This window comes from Cibotium barometz, chromosome 15 (genome assembly GCF_041138505.1).
Source record: "Cibotium barometz isolate CiBa-2024 chromosome 15, ASM4113850v1, whole genome shotgun sequence".
Taxonomy (NCBI): domain Eukaryota; kingdom Viridiplantae; phylum Streptophyta; class Polypodiopsida; order Cyatheales; family Cibotiaceae; genus Cibotium; species Cibotium barometz.
The window spans coordinates 36602346-36625574 of NC_141060.1; the positions used below are offsets into that span (position 1 = coordinate 36602346).

Here is a 23229-nt window from a genome sequence, read left to right on the forward strand (position 1 = left end):
CGTGAAAGGTTGGGAAGACCAACCCTTCCATAAGAGTGCCACCATGTCAAAGGGAATTTCATGGCTTCCTTCCTCAATGACACAGGTCTCGCAAATGAAGCACCAATACCACTCATGTAAGTGGTGAACTCTCTATCAATCTGAAGTTGCTCCTCCTCTGAGAACATCCTTCCCACATACTCTGACTGCTTCATGCTCAAAGCAGTATTATTCCATAGCTCTGGCGACCTGTAGAGAGAGGATGGAGCATGGCAGCCATCGCATGGATGGGACGGCTCATGAATGTCCACCGTTTGTCTACAATGTCCAGGATCTCACCTCGGCTGAAAATGAGAGATTGAACATACATGTCTTAGGTTATAGTGCTAAGAGAATCGAGAATCGAGAAGTCATAAAAATCAAAGAAAGAGGAAGAAATTAGAACTATTGCTTACCGTTGAGCAGTCATCATGGAGCACTGAGCAACATGGTCTTTCATTTGCATAAACAAATGAAAGACCAGCCCCAAAGTTGAGCCCTCCATGTCTGTAAGTCGGAGAAGGACATACACGGGCTTAAGTGCAACTGAAAGGCTATGAACTTGCTGCCAAAAATCATCATCCAGGATCCGCCTCTGCAAGTATTTTGTACGCTCATCCTCTGAATTATGCATCTGTCGCCACCTTGGATCCACAACTGTTGATGATAGTGAATCTCTTATCTTGTAGAGCCTATCCAAGACCAAGAACATGTAGGCAAACCTGGTCTTGGATGGTCTCACCATATCCAAAGGGCTATGGCTCCGAAAGATGGCAAGAGCCTGATGCTTCTTGCGGAAGAAGGTGGTGATCTTTACAGCATCTGCAACAATGGGCTGCACCCAAACAAGCTTCCCAATGTCTTCCATAAGTAAATCAAGACAATGGGCAGCACATGGAGTCCACACTATATGTGGAAACTCTGCCTCGACCATTTGACCCATTGCCTTGCAGTTAGAGGCGTTGTCGGTCACCACCTGCACAACATTGTCCTCCCCAACCTCAAGGATAGCCTGTCGAATGTGGCCATAAATGAACTCCCCTGTGATCCTGTCGCCTGCTCTCCCTGCATCCACGGCACGCAAGAAATAGGTGCCCAAGCAAGATGACACAAGGATATTGATTATGTGCCTCTTGCGAATGTCTGCCCACCCATCTGAAATAATAGTGCATCCAAACTCCTGCCAACCTGCTTTCACAGGTGTGAGCGCCTTGTCTATCAAGGCCTTCTGCTCATCCAACATGGATGTACGCATCTTCGTATACTGAAGACCTGTCCATGTCTGAGTAGGCCCTACCTGCGCAATTGCTTTCACCATTCTTTTCCATTGGTCTGTCCTTAACACATTGAAGGATATATTACACTCAATAAGAGTGCGACAAATCTCCATTTCTGCCACCCTTTGCCGCTCTTTTACCCAAGCTTGTGATGAGATACAAGAACGCAGAGTGGATTGCTTTGATGCCTCCCCTGTACCTCTCGCATCTTGTGGCAGGAGGTCCTCATCATCAGCAATACGTGCCCTCTTCCTGCCTATGGTGGATTGGGCTGAAGCCGAAAGACTTTCACCCTCATCTACTGTACCTGAACCTGTAACATCTCCAATAAAAGCATCATGGAGAGCATCTTGCGTACTTTCACCACCTCTAACACTGCTTGCACCACCCATTGCAGGACAATTCTCCGCAATCAATTGGTCCCTCACAGCTTGTGGTATTTTATCACATGGACCACATTGATTGGTGCACCCGATACCTGTCATGTGCTTGATGACGCGAGTTATGGTGCTAGTGTACTGCTCCCCGCAATACTTGCATGCCCATAGCCGAGTACCTGACCCTTGCTGAGAAGGGGTGTTAACAACCCTCAGGACATTGGTGTGGATTGCCCAGTTCGGGTTGGTCTTGCGCGGCATGATGAAGCCTGGGCGTGAGAGAGAGCGAAGAAGAGCGAAGAAGCTACTCTGCAGAGTTTTGCAGGTACACACGATTGTGCAAGTATTCACATGGACCCAAAAATTTTTCGCTTAATGCCCAAAATCTGGTCGCTTATCCGCAAGCGCATGGTCGCCACACACGTTTCGCCACGCCACGCCACTTTTTTTCTTTTTTTCTTTTTTTTAAAAAAAACCGTACGGATCCGTACAGTACGGTACTGTACCGTACCGTACGGCTGTACCGTACTGTACGGATCCGTACGTACGTACGGAATCAACCTTGATAAGACTTCAGGAGTGTTGCACAAGAACAAGAATGCCTAGATGAGCTTTGATTTTCGAAAATTTGATGTTTGCAAAAAAAAACCCAAAATCTCTTCACCTCTACCCCAATCTCCTTCGTATAGTATGGCTACATAGACCCCCAAAGCAAGCAGCCCAAGACAGCGCACACGGGAGAGGTGGTGAAACCGATCCCGTCAAGTGGGAAAGACTCAGTTGGACACCTACACGTTTAATAGCACAACTTTAAAACCACAAATATGAAATGGACAACTTAAAACAACTTGAAAAATTAAATGAACAGAAATTGAAAGATGGACACCAGCACTGGGGCCGGAACGGGCCGACCCCCCCCTCAATATATGATATATTTATTGGGAGTATTTAAAGAATACAATGCTCCATGGGTTCTGAGAACCAGATAATGTCCATGTACATATGAAAACAGTACTAAACAAATAGCTCGAATTTCGATGTAGAAGCTCGAAGCAGATCGACCACTAGTGTGGTCCAATCGCTACGGTCCTGTGCTTTCACTGGACTCCGCGGAGAGCACCACACTGGTGTTCCGAGACCACGCACAGACAGGCGCTCTCGTACTAACGCCTGGCTCTCCCGATCTCAGCACCTTTGGACCGAGGTTCGCCCATATAGCTTGGACAACCCGGCACCGAACGGGTGTAGGCCGAGCAGGACGAATCTTTTACCAGATTTAAACATTAAATGCTTTACTCAAATCTGAAAATCACTTACTTGTAGTTGGTTGATAAAAGACCAAAACTTGCGGAATGATGAAGCCACTCAGGTGATGCGAAGTCTTCCTTGTAGAACACCCGTGGAGATGATGTACCGCCACAAAGGACACAGCCGCCTGGGGGAAACAATTCAGAGGTAATACGTGGCCTTCATGTGATGGCAGCCAACTCTGTGTAGGCAAAACATGTAATGGGCGCCTGGCTGTATGCGCAGCAGTGCTTTGTGAAGAAAGCCCACGACTGAGTGCAGAAGCAGCCGCCTGAAGAAGCAAGTTCAGTCGCCTGTAGAGGGGCAGCCGCCTGTGGAGTGCAGCAGCATAGGTAGTCCCCTGCAGGTTTCAATCTGCAAGTACTGTCGCCAGAGGGAGTAACAGCCTGTGTACTGTAGTGTGGGGGAGAGTAGCCGCCTGCAGTCAGTGCTGGGCTGGCAACACAGCCGCCTGTAATAAAACAGGCGCAGCCAGCAGTACAGAGGGAAGATGAAGCAGCCTGTAGGAGATGACTACGTGGAGTAAGCAGCCAGCCTGTAGCAGGGTTCAGCCGCCTGTAGAGGGGTATGCGCAGCCAGCAACCAAGGATTCTGATGCAATCGCCTTCATGAAGAGTATGCGCCAAAGGAAGAGATGGTCGCCGGTTGATGATTTCCACGCCAGCGGCCAGATACGATAGTTTGAGAGAGAGCCCTTTGTTATTAATAAAATTCATGTGGAGTTTAACTCCACGCTTGCATGAAGGTGGGGGAGTTTGGGTAGGTGCCCTTGCCCACCCCCACACTCACTTAAAGTGGGGCTCCCCACCTTGGCCCCAAAGTGGGTGCCCAAAGGGGGTGCCCACTTTTAAATGAGTGTGAACCCCTAACCTTATAAAGCAAAGGGGTTAGAATTAAATAACATTTAACAACATGTACCATATACTTACCACCTGTTCACATGCACTGAAACTCGTCAGAATACAGAGCACACTTCACGACTCACTGGCAGGCGTCCCCGCTCAGTAAGTAACACGTCAAGCAGGCAAACACACAAATACATGTCATGCGAAAACAGTTTCAAGCATACAAAATATGTGTGCATGTGCAAAAAGTAACATGGACATATCTCCCGTTCATGGAACATGTACAAATATCTGTCGGCACAAAACTGGCACGACATTTATTACATAAAAACCTGGTCTTCCTATGGAGTGACAGTCCCATAGGTAAGACACAGTTCCAGGCACGAGTTTCCCTAGGTGTGACAGTCCCATAGGTAAAACACGGCACGAATACTGGCTCTTCCATGGCGTGACAGTCCCATGAATCGAGCACAGTCCAGGTCATACACGGGTGGCACTGATCTGGCTCCCGTCCATACGACACCATCCTGCTAACACACGGGTGGCACCAGTCTGGCTCCCGTCCATGTCAGCAAAATACTGGCCTCTTCACATGAGACACCGGCCTGGCCTCAAGTGAACGAGACGCAAAAGCCACAGTTCCAGGCACGAGTTTCCCTAGGTGTGACAGTCCCATAGGTAAAACACGGCACGAATGCTGGCTCTTCCATGGCGTGACAGTCCCATGAATCGAGCACAATCCAGGTCATACACGGGTGGCACTGATCTGGCTCCCGTCCATACGACACCATCCTGCTAACACACGGGTGGCACCAGTCTGGCTCCCGTCCATGTCAGCAAAATACTGGCCTCTTCACATGAGACACCGGCCTGGCCTCAAGTGAACGAGACGCAAAAGCTAGGAATGGACCAAATGGTCGGCCAATTGGTGACATCCCCCCGGGCTTCTAAAGAGTTGACCTCAACTTAAAAGCCTCAAGATATGCCTGCAACAATTGCGGATAATCTGCAAAATAATCCTCATTTACCCATTTGGCATCAATAGGCAAATAATTCTTAAACTTCACAAGGTATCTCCTGGAAAGCTTTCCTGCAGGTAGCTTTCGCTCCTTGTGAAAAACAATCTGTTCTGGCTGGAGGATCTCCTCAAGCTCTTCAATCTCTGGCGGATCTTCTGTGACAGGCTCATCAGGATCTGGCCCCACATATTTCCGAAATAGACTCACATGAAAAGCATTGTGAATCTTCCAATGACTAGGTAAAGCAAGCCTGTATGACACTTCATTGATCTTATGAATCACCTTGAAGGGTCCATAATAGCGAGGAGAAAGCTTAGGATATGATCCTTCTCGTCCTGGCCTCTTCCGAAGCCTAGCCTTCTCAAATTTCAGCAATACCCAATCACCTTCTTTGACTTCCATGTCCCTTCTATGCTTATCAGCAGCCTTTTTATGTTTATCCTGAGATCTTGCAATGGCTGTCCGCACCTGACTAAAGGCAACATCCAAGTCACGAACATATTCATCAGCAGCAAAAATCTCATCCTTTGTTCGAAGGATGGGTGGTAAGACCACTCTGCCATAAATAATCTCAAACGGAGTCTTTCCTGTGGAAGCATGGATCGTATTATTGTAGGCAAACTCAACAAGTGGAAGATACTTCTCCCATGCACTCTTTTGATCTGCCACATAACACTTCAATAAATCCAACACGGCTGAATTTGCAGCTTCACTTTGGCCATCCGTTTGGGGATGATAAGCTGATGAAAACTCAAGCTTAGTACCCATATTATCAAACAAAGCCCTCCAAAATAGGCTTGTAGTCCTGGGATCTCTATCCCCAACAATGGATTTAGGCATACCATGATGCTTGAAAATATTAGCAAGAAAAAGCTTTACCATATGATCAGCTTTAATGGTTTTCTTGACAGGCAAGAAGTGAGCTTGCTTGCTAAACCTGTCCACAATAGTCCAAATAGCATCATTCCCATGCTGGGATCTAGGCAAATCCATAATAAAATCCATCGTGATACTTTCCCAAGGTTGCGAGGGAATAGGCAATGGCTGAAGCAAACCTGGAGGCTTTTGCCTATCAAATTTCACCTTTTGGCAAGTGATACATGCACGCACATAAGCCTCAATGTCTTTACGCATGCTTGGCCAAAAGAAATACCTCTGAATCATGCGAGTAGTAGGCATAATACCTCTATGACCAGCATAAGGTGGAGCGTGACATTCGTCCATAACCTTTGGACGCAAATCCTTCACCACACATAGGCAATTATCCTTCATGAGATAACCCTCGTTGATAACATAAGAGGCATGTGAATGACCAGCCATCAAATCAGTCCATACATGGCAAAAATCAGCATCCAAATGATACAAATCTCTCATAGCAGATAGATCTCCATGAGAGGCCACTGAGACTGCAGCAATATAAGGCCTCCTAGATAGTGCATCGGCCACCACATTTTTCTTTCCTGGAGTATGCACAATCTGAAAATAAAACATGGAAAGAAAATTCGCCATTCTCATTTGCTTCTCTGAAAGCTTGGTTTGAGATAGAAAGTATCTCAAGCTTTGATGATCTGTCTTGACCACAAATTCAGCCCCAAGAAGGTAGTGTTTCCAAATCTTTAAGGCGTGAATTATAGCCAAGAGCTCTTTCTCATAGATATCCATATGAAGCTCAGCATCATGCAAACGACGGCTCTCGTATGCAACTGCATGCCCTTCTTGATTTAGGACAGCTCCTATGCAATCACCACAAGCATCACATTCAACCACGAATGACTTGTGCAAGTCAGGAACAATCAATACTGGACCACATATGATCGCATGCTTGAGCTGCAAGAAAGCATCCTGTTCCTTTGAAGTCCATTTGAAAACAGTTTTCTTCTTCGTGAGATCATGTAGAGGAGTTGCAATCATAGCAAAATGCCTTATGAAACGCCTGTAGTATGAACATAATCCCAGAAAACTACGTACTTGATGTACGTTTTGCAATTCGGGCCAATTCCGAATAGTCTCTATCTTTGCAGGATCCATTGTAACTCCATCCTTGGATACAATATGTCCCAGATAATGAATCTCTGAAAGGAAAAACTCACTTTTCTTGGCATTGACGAAAAGTTTATGCTTCCGCAACTCTTCGAACACTGTGACCAAATGAGTTCTGTGTTCCTGCTCATTCTTGGAGAAAACCAAGATATCATCAAAGAAGACTCCTGTAAACTTGCGATGGGATCGGAATATCCTATCCATCATACGATTAAAAGTAGCAGGAGCATTGGTGAGACCAAAAGGCATTACCAAGAATTCATATAATCCGAAGGCTGTCCTGAATGCAGTCTTATGGACATCTTGTGGCACCACTCGGATCTGGTGATAACCACTCTTCAAATCAAGTCTGCTAAAGCAAGCTGAGCCATCAAGCTTATCCAAGATATCATCAATACGTGGAATTGGGAATCTGTTCTTGATGGTAAGCTTGTTCAAAGCTCTATAGTCTACACACATACGGAATGATCCGTCCTTCTTTTGAACAAGAACCACAGGAGAGCAGTAAGGTGAGGAACTGGGCTGAACCAAACCTTTCTCTAAAAGCTCGTTTACTTGCTTCATAATTTCTTCTTGTTGTGCAGCACTTACTCGGTATGCGGGTTTGTTAGGAGGAAAACTACCTGGCACAAGATCTATGCGGTGATCTTCGGGCCTTTGAGGAGGTAATTCACCTGGCAACGAGTCAGCAAAACAGTCTTTGAATGCATTAAGAAAATTCAGCCTATCATTAGACATAGCATCCACATTTTGATGATTTGGCACAAGACTATCACGCACAAAAATCAAGTACGCTGAAAGACTCTTTTTCATTGCTTTATTAATTTGGATGTGTGATACAACTGGGATGGAATCCCCTTCTTTGCCAGCATCAATAAAGTGCATGCGGCCTTTATGCATAAAAGAAATCATATTGGACTTGTAGTCTTTGCGGGGCTCAAGCCTATGGTGCCACGGCTTGCCCAACAATACATCACATCCATTCAGAGGAGCAACTAGAAAATGCTCATTGTCAAGATAGCCCTGAATATGAATACGCAACTTCCCAATCAAAGGGGTAACCTGCACCTCTTTGCCAATAAATGCAGCTTCAGCTTCAATCTGAGGTCCCATGTTTTCAACCTCAATACCCAATGCAGCTGCCATTTGCATAGAGATGAAATTGTCAGTTGCACAGTCATCAAACATAAATAATGCGGGCTGATCCTTGATTTGCCCCCAAGCCTTGCAAACCATACGCTCTTTTGCATCATGACCTGTTTTACCTTGCACATCAGGAACTGCATGAACATTTGCTTTGGTGTGCTTGTCCTCGTGCTTTGGTTTGCGATCTGGGCATTGCCGAAACATGTGGTCTTTGCTACCACAAGAAAAGCATTTTCCATCCTTAGCATATTGCTCTCTTTGCTCCGGGGTTAATCCAAATTTGTTCTTTCTTGGGCCCTGTTCTTTAGATGGGTTATTTTCAGCTTTACCACCCTTGTAAGGCTCCCGGAAGCTCTTTTTAGGTGGCTGTCCACCCTTTTGCTGATTTGGGACAGCCTTGTCCTTCGCCTTGGAACCTCCTTGATCCTGCTTGATCTTGAGCACCAATTGCTCTGTAGCAAGGGCAGAAGCTGTGAGTTGTTGCAACGTATGTTTTGGGTGCAATTCAATACCCGATCTATAAGCAGGTTGCAATCCAGAACGAAACTTCCTCTTTCTTTCATCCTCTGTGATTAGCATAAAGGGAGTCACTTCCAGCAACACTTTCCAAAATTTGTTCACATACTGTTGCACACTCTCATTATCTTTTTGTTCCAGCCTGTCCCACTTTTGAGTGAGAGTTTGCTCTGCATTGGGTGGCAAGAACTGAGCATAAAATCTATCTTTGAATTCCTTCCAAGTAGAGATGGGATCCTTGGTGATCGTTTCGGTGATCCACCAATGGGCAGCAGTGCCTTTCAGAAACATACTAGCATGGCGCACCTTCGACTTTTCTGTAAAGTCTTCATCGCTAAAAGCAATGTCGAACTGTGCCACAAACGCTAGCACCTTAGAAGCATCATGTTCACCATGAAAGACATCAAATTTGACAGATTTATCACCTGCTTTGAACTCCTTGAGCTTCCTGGCATGAGGCTCATGGTCCTCTCTTTTTCTTTTCCCCTTATCCAACGGGGTAGCCCTGTCTGCATGGGCTCCATGGGCCGTCATAGAAGCTTCATGGGGCACGGTGGCATGTGCTCCACGAACTCGAAGCTCAGATGCATGTGACTTACCTGCATATGGCATGGTCTCTCCATGAGACAACTCAGAAGGCAAAATTTTTCTGGAAGTAGACCTGTCACCATGAGATACATATCTTGCATGCATATGACTTTCGTGCCCTCCATGAGCACTGGCATACATAAATCTATCAGGCTTTGTGCCTTGTGGAGAGGATGCATGACGAGAAGTGACAGTCACCTCTTCCTTTTGCATATAAGATTTCAGCCTCTGGGATGCAGGATCTCCATGCTTCAAACGAGGTGGATTTCTGAATTTTAGCTCTCCGTCATCCCCCTCTTTGATATCACCTTTGCGAAGGAGATAGGCAAGTGCCAACTCCCTTGGTTTCTTGCCCACTTCACGAGCCATTGATTCAAAGGTTACATCAACCATAGCATCAGCCTTCCTGGCTTCAATAGCACTTTGCAGATGAGGATCTTCATGCAAAAACTTCAATTCTTGCTCTTGAGCCTGCAAAAGTTTTCTCATATGTTCCATTTCAGCTCTCATAGCATCAGGGTCTTGTTCAAGCATAACTGTCTTTCCTGGAGACAGTTGACCTTTGGATTCACTATCAAGAACCCTTTCAAGAGGCTTGTGTCTACCTCGCAGGGCATCAGACCCACGAGAAGCACTAGAGGGACCCCTCGAATTTGGTACTTCCAAAGGGTTGCCTTGGCTGTCCATTGTGTTCAAAGTTTGCTAAAAGCGGGATGTCTAGTACACAGGTTCGTTTCCCCACTAGGAAGAGGGAAACAACCGTGCTCTGATACCAATGAAACCGATCCCGTCAAGTGGGAAAGACTCAGTTGGACACCTACACGTTTAATAGCACAACTTTAAAACCACAAATATGAAATGGACAACTTAAAACAACTTGAAAAATTAAATGAACAGAAATTGAAAGATGGACACCAGCACTGGGGCCGGAACGGGCCGACCCCCCCCTCAATATATGATATATTTATTGAGAGTATTTAAAGAATACAATGCTCCATGGGTTCTGAGAACCAGATAATGTCCATGTACATATGAAAACAGTACTAAACAAATAGCTCGAATTTCGATGTAGAAGCTCGAAGCAGATCGACCACTAGTGTGGTCCAATCGCTACGGTCCTGTGCTTTCACTGGACTCCGCGGAGAGCACCACACTGGTGTTCCGAGACCACGCACAGACAGGCGCTCTCGTACTAACGCCTGGCTCTCCCGATCTCAGCACCTTTGGACCGAGGTTCACCCATATAGCTTGGACAACCCGGCACCGAACGGGTGTAGGCCGAGCAGGACGAATCTTTTACCAGATTTAAACATTAAATGCTTTACTCAAATCTGAAAATCACTTACTTGTAGTTGGTTGATAAAAGACCAAAACTTGCGGAATGATGAAGCCACTCAGGTGATGCGAAGTCTTCCTTGTAGAACACCCGTGGAGATGATGTACCGCCACAAAGGACACAGCCGCCTGGGGGAAACAATTCAGAGGTAATACGTGGCCTTCATGTGATGGCAGCCAACTCTGTGTAGGCAAAACATGTAATGGGCGCCTGGCTGTATGCGCAGCAGTGCTTTGTGAAGAAAGCCCACGACTGAGTGCAGAAGCAGCCGCCTGAAGAAGCAAGTTCAGTCGCCTGTAGAGGGGCAGCCGCCTGTGGAGTGCAGCAGCATAGGTAGTCCCCTGCAGGTTTCAACGCCGCCAGAGGAGAAGAAACAATCTGCAAGTACTGTCGCCAGAGGGAGTAACAGCCTGTGTACTGTAGTGTGGGGGAGAGTAGCCGCCTGCAGTCAGTGCTGGGCTGGCAACACAGCCGCCTGTAATAAAACAGGCGCAGCCAGCAGTACAGAGGGAAGATGAAGCAGCCTGTAGGAGATGACTACGTGGAGTAAGCAGCCAGCCTGTAGCAGGGTTCAGCCGCCTGTAGAGGGGTATGCGCAGCCAGCAACCAAGGATTCTGATGCAATCGCCTTCATGAAGAGTATGCGCCAAAGGAAGAGATGGTCGCCGGTTGATGATTTCCACGCCAGCGGCCAGATACGATAGTTTGAGAGAGAGCCCTTTGTTATTAATAAAATTCATGTGGAGTTTAACTCCACGCTTGCATGAAGGTGGGGGAGTTTGGGTAGGTGCCCTTGCCCACCCCCACACTCACTTAAAGTGGGGCTCCCCACCTTGGCCCCAAAGTGGGTGCCCAAAGGGGGTGCCCACTTTTAAATGAGTGTGAACCCCTAACCTTATAAAGCAAAGGGGTTAGAATTAAATAACATTTAACAACATGTACCATATACTTACCACCTGTTCACATGCACTGAAACTCGTCAGAATACAGAGCACACTTCACGACTCACTGGCAGGCGTCCCCGCTCAGTAAGTAACACGTCAAGCAGGCAAACACACAAATACATGTCATGCGAAAACAGTTTCAAGCATACAAAATATGTGTGCATGTGCAAAAAGTAACATGGACATATCTACCGTTCATGGAACATGTACAAATATCTGTCGGCACAAAACTGGCACGACATTTATTACATAAAAACCTGGTCTTCCTATGGAGTGACAGTCCCATAGGTAAGACACAGTTCCAGGCACGAGTTTCCCTAGGTGTGACAGTCCCATAGGTAAAACACGGCACGAATACTGGCTCTTCCATGGCGTGACAGTCCCATGAATCGAGCACAGTCCAGGTCATACACGGGTGGCACTGATCTGGCTCCCGTCCATACGACACCATCCTGCTAACACACGGGTGGCACCAGTCTGGCTCCCGTCCATGTCAGCAAAATACTGGCCTCTTCACATGAGACACCGGCCTGGCCTCAAGTGAACGAGACGCAAAAGCCACCGTTCCAGGCACGAGTTTCCCTAGGTGTGACAGTCCCATAGGTAAAACACGGCACGAATACTGGCTCTTCCATGGCGTGACAGTCCCATGAATCGAGCACAGTCCAGGTCATACACGGGTGGCACTGATCTGGCTCCCGTCCATACGACACCATCCTGCTAACACACGGGTGGCACCAGTCTGGCTCCCGTCCATGTCAGCAAAATACTGGCCTCTTCACATGAGACACCGGCCTGGCCTCAAGTGAACGAGACGCAAAAGCTAGGAATGGACCAAATGGTCGGCCAATTGGTGACAGGTGGCCACCAAAAAACAACAAAAAATAGAGACAGAGTGAAAAAATTTGATAAGGCCCTTTAAGGCACAAAAATCTTGGTTGGCGAGGCAAGGCTCGGATGAGAGGCCCTCAGTCACACGTGGTGGTTCTCCTTGGTGGCCATCCGATTCTTTGTTGTGCCCCGCTAGGCAAAGCAGGTGGAAAACGGGCTGAGCTTGTGATAGGATGCAGTACGGCCCCATGCAACTGTAGAGTAGTGGAGCACATGTATGGTGGACATGGCAAACTAGAGAAAGCACAGCAAAACAGCTGCGCGTCTTTGATACCACAATTGATCCCGATACAAAGAGGACAAGGGCACGACTGATGGGAGAGAGAGAGACAATAATGGTGACAAGCAAGATAATCAGCACATTACGCAAAGGACTACTTGGGGATTAAATTGAAGTACACAAGAGTCATGGAAAGCATACTTGCATTATAATATTTTGTCCTTTTTATAGGGAAGACCCCCCTTTACATAGGTGAAGGATATGCTGCCACCACATATGCCATATGCCAAAAATGATGCCAAGTCTCCCTAATAGGTGTCACTTTGCCACACATCACTACTTACATAATATCCTTCTAAGAAGCTATTCCCACACAAAAGAACTCACACACACTAGAGGTTGTTCACACACATTGAAACCGCTTTATTTAAAGCCTAAGCTTACATATAATACAATGCTAGTTTACACCACCATTTAGCACCTGTTTATTTCCACATTAATCACTATTAATATTTAACATCCTTGACTAAACCGTGTGTGATTTAAGAAGAATAATATGTTTCAGTATAGACAACTCCTCTCAACTAGTTTTAGTTTGTTTTGTTTTGTCTCTATGGACAAAACGGAGAGGTTTCACAGTGACTTGTTAAATCGAATTGGGGAAAAGTGAGAAATCAAGAAAAATGTATGACATTTCAACAATTGGGTGTGAAATTCGATAAGATTAAGGTGAGAAATATGAAAAATTCAGAGAAAATAGGAAATTTCAACAATTGGGTGTAAAATTAGGTGCAATTTGTAGGAATCTAGGATTTGTTGTTGCAGGTACAGCTATGGAGGGTGGTACTCCATCTCGACTGAGAGAGAGAGATTGAGGAAAGCATTCTATAGAGAGAAAGAAAGAAAGAAAGAAAGTTATATTAAACGTTTGACACAATGCTATCCATGGTATGTCTCAAAATGGAAAAGGAAAACAAAACAAGTACAACTAACATAGCTCTTTGAAAGTAGAGGCTAATGCAAAATCATGACATGGGAGTACATGGGATATAAAAGCGATAGTACAAGAGAATCTCATCATGGAGTGCCTGAGAATATGAAGCACCAAGGGCACATAATCCTCCAACAGACGGTACACCTCTCTCAAGTATGTCGAGCATGGGGTTACTAACTATGGCCGAGAGATCCCCTTCTGTCACAGTATGTGAGAAGGTGGTGCAGTGGCAGTGCAGCATGTCTTGGATTTGGAGCTAATGGGAGGATCGTGGTTGGCGTCCCATGGGCTGGGGACACCGGGTACGTCGAGGTGCGCAAGCCCGTTCCAAAGTGCCTCCTCGGGGATGGGGCGGAGCAGAGGTATCCTGTGGTGGACCCATGGGGTCCACTATGCCAATATCCTCTCCCTGGGCCCGCAAGAAACTGGTGATGGTCTACTGGCAAGAAAGGAGGTCCATTTCAAGTCAATGTCTTGAAAACCAGGTGGAAACTCGAGCATACCATGCTCTAGTGTCAACCTCACATGCGAGCTGTCGTGAGGACTCCACGGCAAGCCTCAAGTATCTTTGGGGACTCATCGTGCCGATGCGGTGGAGGTAGGTGACTGTCTGAGAAAGTGTGTCCACCACCATCAGGGCCGCTCCAAACTCTACTTGAATGATCGCATGTGGGACTGATGGTTTGCTGCAAATCATGCGAGAGAACATCATGACCTGGGGCCTCTCCACACGCTGCCATTCCTCCTCCAATAGATCTAGTCCCAAAAAGGTGCTCCATACATCGAGGCTAGTGTGACGAGAGAGTCAAAGAGCCAACCCTTCGTCCTACGCTCCTGGAAATGGGCCTGGAAGCACTATCGCTCAAGGAGGGTCAAAGTTGCATATCCCCGTGTCACTCTAGTGTGTGCTATGTGGTCCTAGTAAAGCGGGGACCACTAAAAGTAGCTCCGAAGTACACATATGATGGGACAATCTCCACTGAAGCTCCCCTGTACGTGCAGCTCAATCTGGATATGTAGGGGAGGGACCTCCCACCTCTTCAGTACTGCTTGGACTCCCCTTTTCTCTGGATCTCCCATGAGGACATCAACAACCAGATTATCCAGTTCGACCTCCTTAGCCTCCACATACACAGCACATGAATTGCACCTTCGGAGCTCCCACCGAAGATGCACTTCTATAGAGATCATTTCCTCAAGCTCCTGTGGATGGCTTTATCCAGCAACCAGGTTACATGTGGATCGTGACTGGCCAGCTACAGGTATCCTCCCACCGCCTACACGTGGAGACGGGGCACGCAGAGCGCATATTCAGAGATGGAGAGCTCATACAAAGACCTCGGGAGGAGAGGATCTGCAGATTATGCCACACAAGGCTCAAGACAGAGGAGCACTATACCTGTCACTGCCCAGTGAACTATGAGATCTACGGGAGGTACCACTATCTCTTCCGTGAGGATTTCGGCCCATTATCTAGGATCATGGACTCCCCAGACGAGTGCTGCCTAGACTCTTCCTAGTGGAGCTTCGTAGACATAGAGACACTCCTAAGAAAGTGTCGGCCATAGCTTCCACCCCAGGTGTTGAAGACCATAACCTTGGTTTCACCAAGGTTGACAATAAGATCTCGTTGTGTACAGAAAACCTGCAGAGCATCTAGGTGTCGCTTAAGCCCCTCAGCTAAATCTGATAGGAGCATAATGTCATCTGTGTAGAGTAGGAGGGGAATCAATATGCCTGCAAGTGGAGTGCCTAGCTCGCCTAGTCTGTCAATGAAGCTCGAGATCTCATCAATGTAGATGCCCAAGAGAGTAGGTGATAAAGGGCAGCCCTGTTTCACCCCAATATTACAAGTGATCTCCTGTGACATCCCTCCTGGGGCTCTCACCCATCCTATGACTAACTCATGACGAGCAATGATGCTCCAAATCATGTTGGATGGAGCCCCAATGTACTATAGACGTTGGAGTGGTCCGACCCGGGGAACAGTATCAAAAACTTTACGGAAGACCACATAGCAACAATAGATTCTCTGATGGCATGCTCTGCCCTCCTCCATGATGGCTCAAAGAGTGAAGATGTGGTCGAGGGTAGAGTAGCTCCTCCGCAAGCCTACCTATTAGGCACAGTCACCAGAAACGTTTCGAGGTTTTTGACGTTTCGGGGTTTTTGAGGTTTCAAGACAGCATTTCGTCTTTTAGCTAAGAAACGCAGAGGTTTCGTAATTTTTTCTATATAAATACAATAAAATGGTTTAGAACTTGTAGTTTGTAGAATTATTCGTAGGCCTACCTAGTGCTAGCTAGGCACTTAATATATGGTAAAAGCTTAGGCAATTGCGGTCACAATTGGACAATTGGGGAGTTGTGGAATTGTGACTCCTGAGAAATTGGGGATTTATGAGAAATTGGGCAATTGAGAATTTAGGGAATTGGGAATATTGGGGAATTTGTGAGAAATTGGGGAGAGAGGAGGAGGAGGAGGAGGAGAAGAAGAAGAAGAAGAAGAAGAGGTGACTGCAAATCGCGTGCAAGAAAGAGAAAGAGAGAGAGAGAGAGAGAGAGAGAGAGAGAGAGCTATGGGCGGGGCGGTGGTGGAGCCCTCTCCACTATTGCCGGTCGATCTGGTGGCTGAAGAGGGGTGGAGCACCAGTGGCAAGGAACGTGGCCGGAAATCCGACGACGGACAGACTCTGCAGCGATAGAAAAACGCAGGCGACGACGTAAGCTCGCCAGAGGCCGAGCATTGGGAACTGCACATCCAGAGGGCTGCAACCCAGCTCTGATACCATTGTGGGTTAGGGTTTCACAGAAACAGAGACATAGAGAAGTACACATCAACAAGGTCTCTCAAGAGAGTGAGAGAGAGAGAGAGATGGTGAGTGATGCTCAAAGAAAGATGAAGAGATACAATATGTGGAGTGAGTGAGTTGACTCCACAATATCAAAATACAAAATATGTGGTGTCCTTTCACACCTAATATCCAAGGGGAAAAACCCAAAGGGAGAAAAGTGCCCTTGGTTAGCCCATGTTCACATGTGGCACTACTCATAGCATATGTGGCATAACTCATAGCATATATGCCAATAATACCTTCCCCATTCAGAAAAGCAAGCCACTCCGAATAGAATACTCTCTCAAACTAACAAAAATAGGGATTATCCCAACTTGGACAATATCCAAGACTCTACTAAAGAATCTCTTAGATACAAGCCCTTAAGAGAGTTAAATAGGTTGGATTGAATCTCACTGAACGAAAGCTGATCCACATGGCGGATTCTGCTCAAAGCATCTGCCACGTTATTTGTAGACTCTTTAAGATAACGGCGATCAAACTCTTGCATAAGCTTTGACCAACAAGCCTTTCTCCTCCTCAACTCTCGGAGAGTTGCAAAAGTATTTCAAAGATCAATCATCGACATAGACAGCAAACGTTGAGCCATATAAGTAATGTCTCCACTTTTTCAAAGCATGAGTCACTGCATAATAGCTCTATTTGATGCGTGGGTCAATCAACTTTTTACTCTCAAAAACAGCTGGTCTTGTAGCATGGACCGGGGACACACAACAGAGCCTTCTTCTTTAAACCTATGAGTTTATGCAATACACTTACTTTAAGACAGAGGAGTTGAGAGAGAAGATGAGAATCGACACCAGTTTGGGTCCCAATCACCCACTGAAGTGCCCCTCTACAAGCAAGAGTATTTGCTTGTATTACTTTGGAGAACTTTGTACAATGATGTGAATGATGACTATGAACTACTGAACGCAAGGATGAGGAAGACTGAATACGGGCCGACCCGATAGCACTATAAAATACTCTATGAAGCCACTTATGCAAGTCGATAACTGCTGAGGATATGCAAATATGCTGGCAGAAGATGAGATGATCTTCTATGCTGCCTAGGGAGATAAAGCACAGGGTGCTTGAAGGCTGATTTGTATGCTCTAGAAAACCCATAGGCTTTTAGAAACACATATTCACTATCTACCTGATGAACCTGTGAAATGAGATGATCTATGCAAGGGAATATGGGGCACCTTATATATGAATTATTTGTTGCAGTCGGCTGAGATCTCCTGCTGTCAGTGTATATTTAGTATTTACAGCTCACGACCTGTGAAAATAAGCATTTTAATGCTACGCATGGTTCACACACGTGATGCGCTTTATCTGTTGCTGGCCTACTACTGTTAGGTGATGCCCATGCTGGCCAACTGAGATTTAGGGGCTAGCCAATGGATTGGCCCATAAACCCATGTACTTGTTGTCCCATGGGTTGGCCCATCATTCATCTGTTAAAGGATACGAGGATCTCGGTCCTTCCTATCAAACCTCTTGTGTAGTATCGGGTTCTGTTGGTAGCACTATTAACCTAGATGAATGTGTTGTGTGCGGTATTTCTATCATAGAGGATGTTGTTACTAGTGTCTACATGTTGCCATGCCAACACCCATACCATCCACTTTTCTTTTCAACGGCTTGTAAATCTGCCAGCAAGTGTTTGTCATTTGAATGTGAGCAAACATTTAGTGATATTGTGAAGTTAGTAACACCTAGAGCTACACAAGTAGATGAGCATACTAGCACAGGTACTAGATGTTGGCATCCATCATCATATCAAGTTTGTTTAATGTTCATTTTTTGATAACTTTTAAATTTTCCATGTAGAAGGAGAGAAAATTCCCATGGAAGCATCTCCTTATGATGGTGTTGGTAAATATTTTTTACGCCTTGTGTTCTACAACTAATGGATTGACTAGTATGCCCTAATCCTCAAATGACCCAAATGCTTGTTCTCCAAGTAGGTTAAGCGACTGACCTACATAGCTCGTGCCTGACATGTTGCGGACTGGGGAATACAATAGAGCTAAGACATACAACAAATATTCCTAGAAGGGTATTAATGATGTAAAAAATATATACTAAATGTTGAGCCAATGTGTTGTCACACAACACTGCATTGCACGGTGCATGTGGCATTCCCCCTTGCTTAGCTTGGGGGCACGTTCATGGCTTCCAAGTAGTCCCACGATATCAATGGGTACTCCTGGAAGAATTCTTCATCTAGCCATACAATTTCATGAGTGCCTAGGTCCTTGAACTTCATGTAGAACTGTCTTTGTCTGCGGCGACCAAAACCATGCCTTCATATCTATGGAGGAGAATTTTCTCGGGCTCAATGACTTCAGCTTTGTCAACCATCTCAGGTTGTTGCTCATCTGAGGCCACCTACAAAGCTGGTCCAACATAGGGCTTCAACCGAGAAACACGGAAGATGTTGTGCAGAGTCTAACTGCCTGGTCGCTTGAACTTCATGGAGACGTCACTGATCTTGTTGATGATCAAAGCTTCAAAAGGAAAGCTTGGGAGAATGCTTGCCCACTTGCTTCAATCTCTGCTTCATGATCCGGAGATACACCCAATCCCCTTCTTTGTCTTCTAAACTTGTTTGTTGGCCCTAGTGTATGCTTCCTAAGCTTTGGCGAGGAGCTCTTCAATGATTTCTGAAAATGTTTCAATGGTCTTGTTTGGCCTCCAAGGAAGGCACACCATCCTCGTAAGAAGTGACGAGAAACGACAACAAAAAGCTGCCTCAAAAGGAATCGAATCAATACTAGATGAGTATCATTCACGATTGCCTATACCAAAGAAAGATAATTCTCCCACTTCATTTGTTAATCATGACAATACACTTCAAAACATCAAATGCCATTTAATTGTATATTTCTATCTGGCCGTCTGCCTATGAATGGAATTCGTTGGACAATTGTAACTTGGTCCCAAAGTTGTCAAATAATAAATGTGAAGTCTTGTCAAATTTAATTGTCCTTGGCAAACCACATTGGGGTACCAAAGGCGAAGAAATATGCGAGTAATATCTTATGTTGTGGCCGTCTACTTGCACGGAATGAGCATGCATAACTCATTGAACCGATCAACATTCATCATGCATTGTGTGCTCTTGGATCCAAATGCTATTTGAAGGGATCCTACAAAGCCCATGTTGATATCCGAAAAGGTTCTTCTGGAACTGGCAAAGGCTGTAGCAACTTTGAATGCTTCGTATGAGGAACCTTAACATTTTGGCAAATCTAAGGTGATTGGACATGTTGATAGATATTCCTTCTCATTTTTGGCCAAAAAATAAACACTCTAACTTCTCCAATATATTTTTGATCCTGCAATGACCTCCAACAAGAGAGTCATGGATATCGTAAAGAAACCAGTTCTTGTAAAACAACCAGTCATCCTGGATGGTATATTGACCCAGTTCTAATGGTATAGTGACCCGGTTCTGACTGAAGGGCCAATCTATAGCCAAGTCGAGTGATTTTTCAACAATTTGGAGATATGATTGAATACATCCCTAGCAAAAATAACCCTGCCACCACTGATGCTCTAAGTCGCAAAGGTACTATTCAGACTCTACCGGAGTGTACTATGCTTGAAATACAAGGAAAGAATCTAGATAGTATGAGAGGCACTAGGCATGATTTGCAGCCATTCAAGTGCCTAATGATCCGTCTTAACTATAAATTTCCTCCCATAAAGTAAAGGTTTCCGAGGACGCTCGGACACTCGTGTGTCATGCTAGTGAATTGGTATCGTGGGTGACTCCACATTAAATACTAGTTACCTAGTGTTATTGGTATAGCTTGAGACCATGCTTGACGGGTGTATGTTGTTGAAGTGTAACAAGTAATGTCATGCATCACGACTGTGTGTAGTCGAAGTGAAACAAGTGGACTACCTAGACAACTACACACCGTTGAAACGTAACAACTGGTTTATGCAAAAAACATGCCATGTTAGATGATGTGTATAGTGATATGCTCATCAAAGTGTAATAAGTGGTTAAGACATGCCATGCTAGATGATGTGTATAATGATACTCTCATCGAAGTGTAACAAAAGTGGCGAGTGTATGTTGCGTTTGTATCTATCAAGGTTTCATATTGAGATTAATTATTGTCATAGCAATTAATTGAAACAACTAATGTGTTTACTTTTGTGAGATAGGTGATGAGCAGTGCGTGTGTCACACATGGAGAACCTTGTGTATATCAACTTGGGTTATTATTATTTCGTATGAGTTACTTTTGTTGGCCATGTGCCAAAATTATTTATACACGCTTGTGCGTGGCGTTCCTATATTACTAGCATATATGTTAGAAGAGTTTTAGTATTTTATACTAAGTATGTGAACAAGCTCTAGTGCTTGAGTTATTTTTGTAAAAGTGGAAAAGCAAGCCGTATTTTGTACGCACAACTATTATTAGCTCCTTGGGCTATATTTTGAATACAATTCTAAAAATACTCATGTTATAAAAGTAGGAGCTCCACGCATGAGGGAGGAGATTGTACCCAATAGTGTGTTGATGGTGATGTTACTCTATCTCATGTTTTATTTTATGCTCAATCTTGTCAATTTGATTCAAGTCTATGGTTTGTTTCTTATGTATAAAAGAGTTTGATTAATTCTTCAAGAAGTACATGAGGTCCCGTGACAATGGTATCAAGCTATGGGTACTTGCACTTGAAGAATAGGGAGAAGTTCACAAAAATCCAAAGGATAGAGAAGACAAAAGCTTAAGGACTCTTGGGCAAAGCTTGGAAGATTTATGGGAATTCTCTGAGCCATAGAATGAAGAACTAGATCAAAGGCTAGCAATTCATGTCACCCTTTCTTTCAAAACCACTTCTGTGAAGCCAAAAACACCCTTCTTGATGAAAAGTGGTTTTTCTCGTCTCTTAAACTCTTGTTGATCGGTCTATACGAACAAAATCAACATACAAGGGAGAAATTGGCTCCACTTTCAAATTGCTAAACCCTTGCTCATGACAGATTTTCATAATGGACAGCTATGGTGGGCTCTCAAGCTTAAAAAAATTTATAAAGAAAAACAATGTTTTTGTTTCTTGCAGATCATTAATCTTTGGATTAAAGATTAATTCAAGTTTTTGTTTTCAAGAAGAGAATCAAGTCTCAAATTTTTCTTCTCTCCCTTCCATCATTCAGTGACAACGACGACAGTTGTACGGCGTGAAGAATGTGTTTATTTTTCTTTTTTCCTTGCTTGCGCTACCAGCGGTTTTCGCAGCCGTAGAGAAGCTTTACTTTTTTAAAAATAAAAGTTTTGTTTTTCCTCACTTCGTCCGCCGCTTGATATTATGTTGCCTTAAAGCTTTAAACTAAGCTTTGTATATCCCTCAAAGCTTACCTATTACATAAGCTTTAAAAGCTTATATTGCTACAAGTCCAAAGCCTTCATTGGCTAGCTTTTAAAAAAAAAAAAAGAAGAGAGGGAGCTCTACAAAAGCAAAAATTCAGCAAGTGGACAAAAACCTTGATGGAGGATTCTTCTACAAAATTTTAAGAACTTTTTCAAGACTTCTTCAACGCATTATTAAGGAGTTATTATGCCAGTTATCTTCTATGTCGAATGCATTTCTTGGGCAATATTTTCAAGCTTTTGAAGACTTGTGAAATGGTGAACTATTCAACATCAACAAAATTATTTCTACCACTTATCTTTCGACATACAAGCTCTACTTCAAACGTTTTACCAACTTCTCAAATTCAAGCACATCGGCAACATTTTAATACTCAACCGCACATCAAATGAGCTAAGTATTATCATAATTCCAGCAATTTTCGTTTCTACATTTAATATCTCTACCTTTTATTTTTCCACATCTCTCTTTCATCATGAACCCTCGTGGATTGGATTTTCTTATTAGCTTTGCTAGTAAACAATTCAGTGAATAAACTATACCACCATAGAAACAAAGGAGTTAGCCATGGTATATGCTGTTAAGATTTTTTCCCATTATCTTTTGGCTAACAAATTCTTGATGGATCATCAAGCTTTATTATATTTAGCCCCCACTTCATGAATGGTTCTAACGCTTGTATGGGTTGTAGACATAGTTGCAAGCATTCTTTGCATTCGTGCATTCGCATTCGAGAATGCCGAGTTTGCAAAAGAATGCATCAAGGGTGGATGCATTCGCATTCGTGGCGGGTAAAAAAATTATTTTTTTGGGCATAAATAGAATGTTCAAAGTCAATGCTTGAAAACACAATGAAAAACTTGAAAGCTTGAAACTTAAAAGATGTTCGAATTGAGAACTTAAGACTCAAGACTCAAGAGTGCTGGAAATGTACTCAATACTCATATTATCGCATAAAGAGTGAAGTACATAAGTCAGAGTACTAGACTGTAGTCCCAAGGCAAAGAGCCCAACACACTAAAAGTGAAGTGTGCTCACACGGGGAAAAAACCCTTGTCCAGCCAAGGTAAAAAGTGCCCGTGTGTGAGAGGTCATGTACATGGTGAATCGTGATCATTCATCATCTTCCTCTTCAGAGGAAGAAGATGAAGTAGCATCCTCATCTGTCTCAACAATATCAGCTTCAGCCTGCTCAGTACCAACTGCATGCATGTCCTCTTCTTCCTCATCCTCCATAGACTCACGAGCCTCTTGTAGAGAAACAAGTCCCTCATCATCTTTCTCCTTGTTGATCTCGAAGGCTTGAAGGCAGGAAGTCCTTCACTCGGTAGTAGAGAGAAGCTCGGGAGTCAGAAGCTCGCGGGTCGGAAGCCCCTTGGGCGGCTGGGCCTCGCCGTGGGTGAGTAGAGACGCGCAAGGGAGCCGAGAGCGTAGGCGTGTAGTGCGAGTCGACAGCGTGCAGGGAGCGGAA

At 44.8% G+C, this 23229-nt stretch overlaps 2 protein-coding genes across 6 annotated transcripts in view; both read right to left on the reverse strand.

Annotated features, from left to right (window-relative positions):
- Positions 1 to 23229, reverse strand: part of LOC147631248 (uncharacterized) — a 136118-nt gene that overhangs the window by 12401 nt on the left and 100488 nt on the right. The window lies entirely within an intron of this gene.
- Positions 55 to 2101, reverse strand: LOC147631249 (uncharacterized). The gene is made up of 2 exons (XM_086809593.1): positions 435 to 2101; positions 55 to 323 (listed from the first exon to the last, which is right to left on the reverse strand). The coding sequence occupies exons 1-2, from the start codon at positions 1931 to 1933 to the stop codon at positions 197 to 199; spliced, it is 1626 nt and encodes a 541-aa protein (XP_086665719.1). The 5' UTR covers positions 1934 to 2101; the 3' UTR covers positions 55 to 196.

Coding starts and splice junctions, on each gene's coding strand:
- LOC147631249 (XM_086809593.1), bottom strand. CDS start 1,933: ATGCCGCGCAAGACCAACCCGAACTGGGCAATCCACACCAATGTCCTG. Junction 324..434: donor TCCATGATGACTGCTCAACG/GTAAGCAATAGT, acceptor TCTCATTTTCAG/CCGAGGTGAGATCCTGGACA.